Source organism: Ips typographus, linkage group LG16, assembly GCF_016097725.1.
Source record: "Ips typographus isolate SLU linkage group LG16, UJ_Ityp_2.0, whole genome shotgun sequence".
Classification (NCBI taxonomy): domain Eukaryota; kingdom Metazoa; phylum Arthropoda; class Insecta; order Coleoptera; family Curculionidae; genus Ips; species Ips typographus.
In genome coordinates, this window is record NC_138437.1 from 2,215,371 (window position 1) to 2,224,945 (window position 9,575).

A 9,575-nucleotide genomic window follows, 5' to 3' on the forward strand; every position below is an offset into this window, starting at 1 on the left:
TTTGGCTGTGCCATTTTGCGAGATTCAGGCAATATCCTTGCTATCACATTCATATTTCAACTTTTCAGGGACGACCCTTAACTTAAAAAAGTGGGTGCAATGAGAGTGATCCATAAAGTAGGCAACCGGCAAGTATATGAATAACAGGCCGCTGTCACAAATGTCACGTCAACAATGTCATCGGTCACGCCATTTTTTTGTTTATTTTCAATTTCAAGTCAGTAATCATTCAGTTTTGTTATTAAAAACAATTTTTTCTGCAAAATAAACGGTACAATGGAGGGTCTTAACGGCCACGATCTTATGCTTAGTGGCAACGATTACAACAGTATGAACAGTATGTTAAGTGAGAGTGCGGAGGCTACTGCTAGACGTCGCAGGTAATTATTTCCATAAAGCCCCTTTAAACTTTTTTAACATCTTTGATATAGCTCCAATCGATCTATAAAGCGCCGAAAGTTTGATGATGAGCTTGTGGAGTACAGTTTGGGAATGCCGGGCGTATCAAATGTTAAGGTATGCACTTGTAGAAAATTGGCCCAGGTTGCCCTATTTAACCTTCCAAGTTTTTAGAGTGGCCGATCTAAGACTCAAAGCTTCCAACCAGATTTCACTCCAGTAGGCTCCCCCTCTACACCCATCCAGTCAGTGACACCAGTTCCTCCCCAGCTGATCGAAATAAAAAGAAAAAGCATTTTGAAACCAACACTGAGCACCACAAAAGGCAAAAAGAGGAGCACTCCCAAAAATCATTTAACCACCAAAGATTTGGGTCGCTGGAAACCCATGGATGACTTGGCCTTGATTATTGGTGTTCAACAGACCAATGATTTGAAAACAGTGCATTTGGGCACAAAATTTTCCTGCAAATTTACTTTGCAAGAGTTGCAGTCGCGTTGGTACGCATTGCTCTATGATCAGGCAGTGTCTAGAGTTGCTGTATCTGCAATGAGGAACTTACACCCTGATATGGTTGCTGCAGTGCAGGATAAGGCTTTGTGGAGTCAGGAAGAGGAGAATGTGTTGAGCACCATTAAGTCTGTAAGTTCTCTTTAACTTTAATTTGAAGATTAATTTCTGGTTTATGATGGTGTGTTAGAAGCAGATTTGGGAATATGTATTCTTAATTACTTAAAATTAGCTTTATCTAAAAGACTATGGGAATATATCTTCACTAATTTCTTCTTTCTAAGGTAAATAGAGAAGTACTTATTTTCAAAGCCTTTTAGATAGTGTAATGGAATAAAGTGGCTGAAATTTTAGTAAATCAACTAAATGAGCTTAAACAAAGCTCTTATTTGAACATGTTTCTTTAGTAATTAGCAACAGTTTGCATAGCAACTTTGTTGTTTTTAATTGAACACTTTCTAGTTAAGTAATGTTTTGCAGAGCACAAATCCAACTCTAGAGACGTTTGCCGAACTCTTATCTAAGCATGCCAATGTGTTCTACAATGGTAGAACAGCCAACACATTGTTCCGTCATTGGCAAAGCCTTCGAATGTATCATTTGCTGCCCGATCAAGTAGTAACCCCCATCGCGACTGCAGGCAGACCTATAATGTCTTTCAATGATGCTGAAGAGTTGATCCAAGACTCCGAATTGACTGAACCAACAGATGAAGCCTTAGATAAGGAATTAAAGTTAGAAGTTACTAAACTTGTAATTGAATGTATAAAACATTTTGAGCAATTTTTAGACTGCAACACCGCCGCAACATCAAGGAAATTCGTCAGCTGGAAAACGAAGTGGGACGTTGGAATGTGCTGGTTGACTGTATTACTGGAATGTGTCCCGGTGAGCTGGACAATCAAACTTTGGCAGTTCTACGTGGCCGTATGGTCAGGTACCTGATGAGGTCCAGAGAAATTTCAATTGGAAGGTCTGGCAAGGGGCACAATGTTGATATTGATCTGTCTCTTGAAGGACCTGCTCATAAGATTTCTAGAAGACAAGCCACTTTAAGGTTAGTTGCCTTCAACTTATTGGAGTGTGGTTTTGAAGTGGTTGTTTTAGATTGAGGAATACCGGGGAGTTTTATTTGAGTGCTGAGGGAAAAAGACCAATTTTTGTGGATGGCAAACCACTATCTGCAGGGAGTAAAGTGAGGTTGTATGATAATGCAGTGGTGGAGATTGCTACTTTGAGGTTTATTTTCTCCATAAATCACGATTTGATAAGAACCATTCATAATGAGAGTGTTAAATATAATTTGCCACCATAGTTTGAAGATGGGTTAAACATATGCTACTGTAGTTTTTAAGTTGTTTTTTGATAAGCATGTATTTTATGCTAGATTTGTTAGTTTTAGTGAAATTGAACCTAAAACTCTGATCAGACTTGTGCAAATGGAATGTAAAAATATTTGCCACTGTAGTTCTTAAGTTGTGTTAAATGTCAATAAAGGAATAAAGCTGTTTTGAATTAACCATCTACTAGTTTAATCAGTTTCACTTTGCAAACAGTGTTAGATTTAACAAAGTTAGGCCTGTTAATTTTTTCATTGTTTCTATCAACCTTGCAAAAATGGATCGAAAAGTAATTTTAAGAGCAAAAGCTTTCTTGAGTAACTGTTGACTGTACAGGTGCTAAATTTTTTTAATTTTTACATAAGAAGGTAATTTAATTAATCATATTCACTTCTTCAGGATATTCTAATTTTTCTGCTAATAACTATCTATATATATTCTATTTCTATAAAGACGTCACGTGCAGGGGAAGAAATGAATATCATTATATTTAGATTCATAGATTCTCCCATTTTTATTATTTTTAAATTTAACAATAATTTATGGGGGTTAACATTGAATTTTTGATTTTTTAAGATCAGGAAGAAAGAAGAACAGTTCATTTGCTGTCTCTGTCTAATACATACCGATGACAAGAGATGCTTAAATTCAGTAGGCACTGAAAGGAGTCAAGTTTCATGTCAACCTCTTTGACATTGGACAACTGTTACTGTCAAACGCCATACCCAATCAACGTCACGTCAGTTGTTATTAAGAACGTTATTTTATTTGATTGCTCTTTAAAATACTGGCATTCCCTATAGTTTTTTTCTTAAATTTTTCAACTAGTTTTATTTCAATCGTATTTGTCTGTTGAATAAAATTTTGTTGGAGTTTGATGAGTTTTGCCATGGATGAGCACTTTGTTTTAGACGCGCCCCATTTTGTGGATTTAACCAACGCTGATGAAGATTTGAACGATTCTGCTTCAGCAGATGAATATTTCTTTCGTAAGTTACTTTTTAAACTGGTTTTAATGCAAATTCTGATGAATTTCGGTATGCTTGTGTATTAGAGACCTGCTCTATAGAAAGATACGAAACTGATGATACAGCTATATTGCAGTCTTCCAATACTATGTTTTTCTCCCCATCTGACAGTAAAATTGGTAGGAGCTAGTGATTTTTGTAATTTTTTGTGATGTAATTGTAATTTTAATGTTAAATTAATTAGAGCTAGAGCAACCTCTACCTGCAGTTGGGAACTCAAGAAAGATGAGAAGGTCTATGAGCAATGGCAATTTGGTTATGTTCAGTGAACAAAAGGGTCGACTGCTTCAAGAACCAACTTGCAAAGTTATTAAGTAGTACTTTTAGTTTCTTGTGTAACTTCAAATAAATTAACTTGTGCTTTGATAGGGAAAATGAGAGTACTGGCGGACTTTCAAAAGCCAGAAGCAAATCAACATGTAAAGGGAGTATGGTAAGTTCCTAATTAGGGTAGAAATGACTGGGCTTTTTTTTCACTCACCCTCTACCTGTATTAATATTTTTTTACTGAATGGATCTTATTAATTTCTTTTTGTTATCCAGGACCAATTGAATAAAGGAGCCCAACCCAAGCAGTATGGGTCCTATGATAACTTAAAAAAGCTGAACCAAAATAAATTTGTGTCTATGGCAGAGCAAATTAGTATGTTTCAGAATCGCACTCCAGAACGTTTCAGGGTTAAGGCACCAGTGCATACAAAGCCAGCTTTACAAAAGTAAGTAATTTTTCAATTATTATTACTCTTATATATATTTTATTTACTTTATTGATGACTTTATAAAAAACAAATAATTAGTTTTATGTTTTGTTCATGGTTAAAGTTTTCCTATTTTAAGTCTGGACTAATTATGTGTATACAGGTTAATCAATCAATGTTTTTGTTTCTCCTCTGCAGAGTTTGTAAATTATTCTTATTTTAAAATTGCCTATAAGCTGTTTTCAGATGTTTGGTTTGACATTTCCTGAACATTATTATGCTAAAGTTTAAATTTTTTTTTTTTTTTTGTTGGTTTGGGATTTACTGGTCTTGGATATGTATAGGGTGTTCCATATATTGTCTTGTTACTTTAACATGGTGTTTTAAACAATTCTACTCTGTAATTTGGTATTTCAAAACTAAATATTTTTTGAAAATACACTGCACAATGAATTTGATTTTTGAGTGAATTACTGAGTAGAAGGCTAAATTGTGGCTAATGAATATTTTGAAAGTGTTTGGATTGTGCTTGGAGTAATTATGAAGTCCAAGCATAAGCCTTGTATTGTCAATTCATAATTGTAAAACTATTCAAACACAGAACAATCAGAAAATTAAAATTTAAGTTGTACCAACTGATATTGAATAATTATTGTATAGCAAGACTTTATAAAATGTCCCAAAACTAACAACTGTCACCTGGTTCTTTTCATGAATAAATCAAGACTCCATTTGTCAGGCTTAGTTGGAAAGCAGCTGTACTTTGTGTTTATTGTGAAATTAACATTTCATAGATTATCCTTATATAAAAACAGACTATTACATTATTAACAGGTTTTAGTTTGTATAATATTGCGCTACGACCCTGCAAACATTTTTTATCATTGAATTTCAGGACCATACCGGAAAGTCCAGCGCTGACCACTAAATTACGAGCGCGTCCAGATCAACAAAAGATTTTATCTCATGAGGAACGGGAACTAAACGAGTTTCATAACTTACAGAAGTATGTTGTATTTGCCTGAAAACTGCTTGCGTTTTCATTATTCTTGCTAGGTAGAAATGCTCGTTTGATTTGCATGTAGTTCATCATAAGAAATTTGCTTTATTAAATCTTGTTGCTTGCAATAATTAAATCACCTGAGTGTGTGGGTTAACCTATTTGGTGCAACTGCTGGCATGAGTACTATTGTTGCAATTTTCAGGTGTAAAATCAAAGCAAATCCAGTCAACAAGAAAATTTTACAAGGTCCTGTTAAGGCTTTGGTTCCTGTAGAGAAAAAACCGTCGACAGTTCCGGTTCCTTTCAAATTGACGGAAATACCCCCTAAACAGGTATGTACTGCCTTCCAATTTCACGAAAATCGAGTTAAAGTCAAAATGATTCATTAAATGTTAATTAGAATTTATTTCTTAACTGCACCGTTTACAGACTGCACCCTCTCCAAAAAAGTACGTGTTCCACGCCACTCCGATACTGAAGCCAAGTCCGCAAAAGACAGCAGCAGTGACAGCCACTCGCTCAACAACAAAACCAATCACTCCCACATTTATGAAGAATTACAAACCGCCAATGCGATGCGTAAGCAAAGTGACAACCGCCACCGTTAATCCGGAAGTGAACAGACCGCGCATGACGAAACCGGAACCCTTCAGTTTTGCCGACCGCGATAGACTTGTAACAGAAAAGCGCGAAAAATTAATTCAAAAGGTAATGTAAAACTGTGTATAGTAACTATAACTGGTCTATTTAAAAACTAGAAGGAGTGATTACGAATTAGGTTGGCAATAGTGGTCAAATGTAATTGGCCAGTTGGCGGTACGATTTACACAGCAGAAATCATAAATAAACAGGTTATGTCAAGAAACACCGGCTCGGCCACCATTTGAATTTTCAGGTTAATCACCGTCAATCTGATTCTTGGCACCTCAAAGTTTCTTGTTACATCAGAGTCGTTAAAAGTTGTTTTTGTATTGATATCACAAAAAAAAACAACACTTGAATATCCATTCTGCATAATGTGGTCAACTACGAAAAGAACCAGTGCCTCGATGTGAATAATTCCCCACTAAACGCAAAGGCAACTGGAATTAGACCATTTGTATCCTGAAGAAAAGCAATTTATAGTGAATGTGTACAAACATATATTAAATGAAGACCCGGATGCAAAAACCATATATACTGTGGGAAGTTTTTTGGTAACTTTTGCTTGTGTATGTCAGGCTTCTTCATTCGATTCTCCTAGTTTTTAAATAGATTATAATAATAAAAAGCACAGAGTAACTGACACTGCAAATTATTAGTTGTCAGATTTGAAAATAAGTCAAAACAACAAACTTATTTTACAGATCTTGGAAGAAGAAAGGCGCGCTAGAGAATTTCACGCCAATCCTATTCCAAAATCCATATACAAATCAGGCAGCAAACGCACTTCAATGGAGAGTATAAATTCGACCAAGAAAGGATCAAAGGTTAGTTTTTAACTTAGCCAAAGTTAGTAGAAGTGAATTTACTAGCTGACTAGCTACTGACTTACGTAGTTATTTTAATTATAAACTTTTTTTACCCGTTTAGTCAAGTTCTGAAGACTTGTCCAGCAACTTTAAAGCGCGTCCAGCTAAAGTTCTTCAAAAGAAACCGTTTATTCCCGCACGAAGTGATAAAATACCGACAGTGCCAGAGCCGTTTGAATTAGAAAGCGAACGCAGACGCTTGGAAAGACTGGCGTTTGAAGAGAAACAGCGACAGAAGATGGAAACTATGCGAAATCTAGAGTTGCACCGAGATGAATTGAAAAAAGCAGCTGAAAAGGAAGAAATTGCAAGACTCCGTAAATTAGCCGAAACCAAAGCTAGGCCGATTCCGAACTTTAAACCCATGGAGATTCATTCGTCCGATAAGAAGCTTACTGAGCCGAAGTCTCCCAATTTCCGAAAAATAAACAAGGAAAACTTTCCATCTAACAATTAGTTAATTAGTTTGTGTAGACCACTGGCATGTTTAAGTGTATATTTTTTTCTTGATTCGTTATTATTAAAGTTTTTTATTAATACCTGATAAAATAAAAACCGTTGTAAAAGCTCTCTTTTGTTGATTTTTTAAACCAATTTCATATGGGCAGAGCATTCGGCTGCTTTTGACATTTATGACAATAGAAAGAACAGATCTGTTGAAGCTTTATACAGCTTTAAAGTGTTTTAACTTTCAGCCGGAATAGTATATTTTAAAAGTTTTACAACAAAAAAAATGCTAGAAAATTGTCTCTGCAGAAAGTGCCTTGTTTATGCAGTTATGCACAAAGTCCTCATAACAATATTTGAATTAATGTCGCAATGAAAATATAACGGAGATTCTTTCTAGTTTTGCTAGTTAATAATTATTAATTTGATACTTTAAAAATACACTTTTCCTATTGTTTTTCCTTTTTCCGAACATAATTTACGTAGTACACATTTGGCAACAATGGCCCCCTACCAGCTGACAGCTGTGAGCATCGAGAAGCTGACAGCGTGACAGCAAACCACAAATTTCTCAAAAGTAGGGTTAGGTAAGAAAAAAGGACAAAAAGGTTGATTATTCTTATCTCTTACATTTGTTTTCTTTGATATAAATGAATGATTTTACGAAAATAATGCGTGTCGCACAATTATGACAATGGAAAAGAAAATAAAATTGCGAATACTTAATAACTATATAACATGTAGGATATGCAGAGGCTATTTAATTGATGCCACCACTGTAACAGAATGTTTGCATACATGTAAGTTCCATGACAGGGTTAGTTCTAATTTACTTTATGTAAGGATATTTTTAGTTTGCAAGAGTTGTTTAGTAAAGCATCTTGAAGAAAATAATAATTGTCCATCATGCCAAATAGTTATACATCAATCCCATCCACTGCAATACATTAGCTTTGACCGAACAATGCAGGATATAGTTTACAAGCTAGTACCAGATTTGCAAAAAAGTAAGTTGTTGTCAAAATACTTGTGTTATTTAATGCTTAATTATAATTTTAATGCAGATGAATTAGAAACTGAAAGGAAATTTTACAAAGTGAGAGGGTTACCAAATCCTAAAGATGTGCCACCAGCTTCAGGGGATTATAATGGAGAACATGAACCCGACCCCCACGCAGAATCAGACTACCACAGACAAGATGAACAAATCAATGTTTGCTTAGAGTGCATTAGTTCCAGTCTTAGAACACTTAGAAGAAGGTTTATTAGGTGTTCTGCACAGGCTACCATATTACATTTAAAGAAATTTATTGCAATGAAAGTTTTGAATGGGATGGAAAGATATCGTGATATTGATATTTTGTGCAATGAAGAGTTATTGGGGAAAGATCATACCTTAAAGTTTGTTTATGTAACTAGATGGAGGTTTTTAAACCCCCCTTTAACACTGCAGTACAGACCAAGAATTGATATTTAGTAAATAGTGTAGTTAGTTTACCCTTAATAATATGAATCAAGGGGTTCTACCAATGTAAAGACTTGTTCAATTTACTTTATTGAATGTTTATATGTATTTGATGTACTTATTTTAATGATAAAAATCTGTGATATATTTATGAGAATAAAGACATGACATATATAATGTCCAGGTATAATTATTAATTGTATTATAAGTGTAAATGTATTTATATCAGTAAATTGTTCTATGTATATGTACTATTACTACCATTTCTAGAATAGTGTGTTTAGCAACACAGATTTACAATATTTTGATTTTTTTTATCAGAATAGAAATGGATAAACATGAGAGTATGTGTGTGTGTAGTTGTACATTCAGCCCAAATTATTTGGGCTTTACTTGAATTATAGATGTTTTTCGAACAGAATTGACTTTTTGTTTTAAGTCAGAATCTACGTCCATTAAAGGTGATAATAAATGTTAAAAATTTCACAGTTAGCAAACTTTTTTAAAAGACGTCTAAATGGCGTGAACTTTGCCGCTATTAACGTTAATTTAACGGCCGTGCGTCACAGCAATAGTGACGTAAATTAGTCCCTAATAAAACATCGATCAGTTACGAATAACGAGCACACACGGCAAATGTAACGGTTACATTTTCCGTTGCAGGGCTATATAGCATTATAAGACGTAGGTACGTTCTTTCTTAAAGAAATGTTTACTGCAGCTCTTATACAGGGTGTCCGGAAAATACGTGTACAACGTTTGACGACAGACTCCTGACGTCAAAATATGTCGATCTAAGCCGACTTAGTTATATCCAAAATTGTCTCGTTTAGCCGGTAGAGGGCGTCAAAAATTTGTAAAAATATTGGTTTTTTACTAAATTACGTGAAAACCTGCTAATGGATTTTAATGAATTTTAGTATGTAAAATACTTCCGGTCACTCGACAAAAATATCTGGGTTGTCATAACGCCGTTCATATAAAAAATTAGGAGAAATGTTGACGTATTATATCACCTTTATAACACGTCCACTTATTTACAGCCGGTGACTATACTACTAGAAAACGTCATTTTATAGTATTAGTCTACATACTAAAATTCATTAAAATCCATTAGCAGGTTTTCACGTAATTTAGTAAAAAACCAATATTTTTACAAATTTTTGACGCCCTC

At 34.6% G+C, this 9,575-nt stretch overlaps 3 protein-coding genes across 7 annotated transcripts; all 3 read left to right on the forward strand.

Moving 5' to 3' along the window:
• The first annotated feature begins 191 nt into the window (after positions 1-191).
• On the forward strand, positions 192-2,428 carry LOC145739096 (microspherule protein 1-like). The gene is made up of 6 exons (XM_081994437.1): positions 192-380; positions 432-516; positions 574-1,041; positions 1,390-1,643; positions 1,700-1,966; positions 2,017-2,428. Exons 1-6 carry the CDS (start codon positions 277-279, stop codon positions 2,222-2,224), a joined length of 1,386 nt encoding a protein of 461 aa, XP_081850563.1. The 5' UTR covers positions 192-276; the 3' UTR covers positions 2,225-2,428.
• A 553-nt stretch (positions 2,429-2,981) lies between these two features.
• On the forward strand, positions 2,982-7,058 carry LOC145739093 (targeting protein for Xklp2 homolog). 5 transcript variants are annotated; one of them, XM_081994430.1, is made up of 10 exons: positions 2,982-3,238; positions 3,304-3,396; positions 3,462-3,591; positions 3,647-3,710; positions 3,821-3,993; positions 4,871-4,981; positions 5,181-5,310; positions 5,408-5,686; positions 6,325-6,447; positions 6,551-7,058. In XM_081994430.1, the coding sequence occupies exons 1-10, from the start codon at positions 3,127-3,129 to the stop codon at positions 6,944-6,946; spliced, it is 1,611 nt and encodes a 536-aa protein (XP_081850556.1). In that variant the 5' UTR covers positions 2,982-3,126; the 3' UTR covers positions 6,947-7,058. The 5 variants fall into 5 exon arrangements, with proteins under 5 accessions (XP_081850556.1, XP_081850557.1, XP_081850558.1 ...); XM_081994431.1 differs by having other exon boundaries at positions 3,468-3,591; XM_081994432.1 differs by lacking the exon at positions 3,304-3,396.
• Positions 7,059-7,502: 444 nt separating this feature from the next.
• Positions 7,503-8,822, forward strand: LOC145739098 (polycomb group RING finger protein 3-like). Its single transcript, XM_081994439.1, has 3 exons — positions 7,503-7,736; positions 7,791-7,943; positions 8,001-8,822. Exons 1-3 carry the CDS (start codon positions 7,625-7,627, stop codon positions 8,411-8,413), a joined length of 678 nt encoding a protein of 225 aa, XP_081850565.1. The 5' UTR covers positions 7,503-7,624; the 3' UTR covers positions 8,414-8,822.
• The last annotated feature ends 753 nt before the right edge of the window (positions 8,823-9,575 follow it).

What these genes read in the sequence shown, in the direction of transcription:
- LOC145739096 (XM_081994437.1), top strand. Translation starts at nt 277, where the DNA reads ATGGAGGGTCTTAACGGCCACGATCTTATGCTTAGTGGCAACGATTAC. An exon ending in GCTACTGCTAGACGTCGCAG is followed by an intron (nt 381 to 431) that starts GTAATTATTTCC and finishes TCTTTGATATAG; the next exon opens with CTCCAATCGATCTATAAAGC. An exon ending in TGTTGAGCACCATTAAGTCT is followed by an intron (nt 1,042 to 1,389) that starts GTAAGTTCTCTT and finishes AATGTTTTGCAG; the next exon opens with AGCACAAATCCAACTCTAGA.
- LOC145739093 (XM_081994430.1), top strand. Translation starts at nt 3,127, where the DNA reads ATGAGTTTTGCCATGGATGAGCACTTTGTTTTAGACGCGCCCCATTTT. An exon ending in CCCATCTGACAGTAAAATTG is followed by an intron (nt 3,397 to 3,461) that starts GTAGGAGCTAGT and finishes TAAATTAATTAG; the next exon opens with AGCTAGAGCAACCTCTACCT. An exon ending in CGACCAAGAAAGGATCAAAG is followed by an intron (nt 6,448 to 6,550) that starts GTTAGTTTTTAA and finishes TTACCCGTTTAG; the next exon opens with TCAAGTTCTGAAGACTTGTC.
- LOC145739098 (XM_081994439.1), top strand. Translation starts at nt 7,625, where the DNA reads ATGACAATGGAAAAGAAAATAAAATTGCGAATACTTAATAACTATATA. An exon ending in AACAGAATGTTTGCATACAT is followed by an intron (nt 7,737 to 7,790) that starts GTAAGTTCCATG and finishes GGATATTTTTAG; the next exon opens with TTTGCAAGAGTTGTTTAGTA. An exon ending in AGTACCAGATTTGCAAAAAA is followed by an intron (nt 7,944 to 8,000) that starts GTAAGTTGTTGT and finishes ATTTTAATGCAG; the next exon opens with ATGAATTAGAAACTGAAAGG.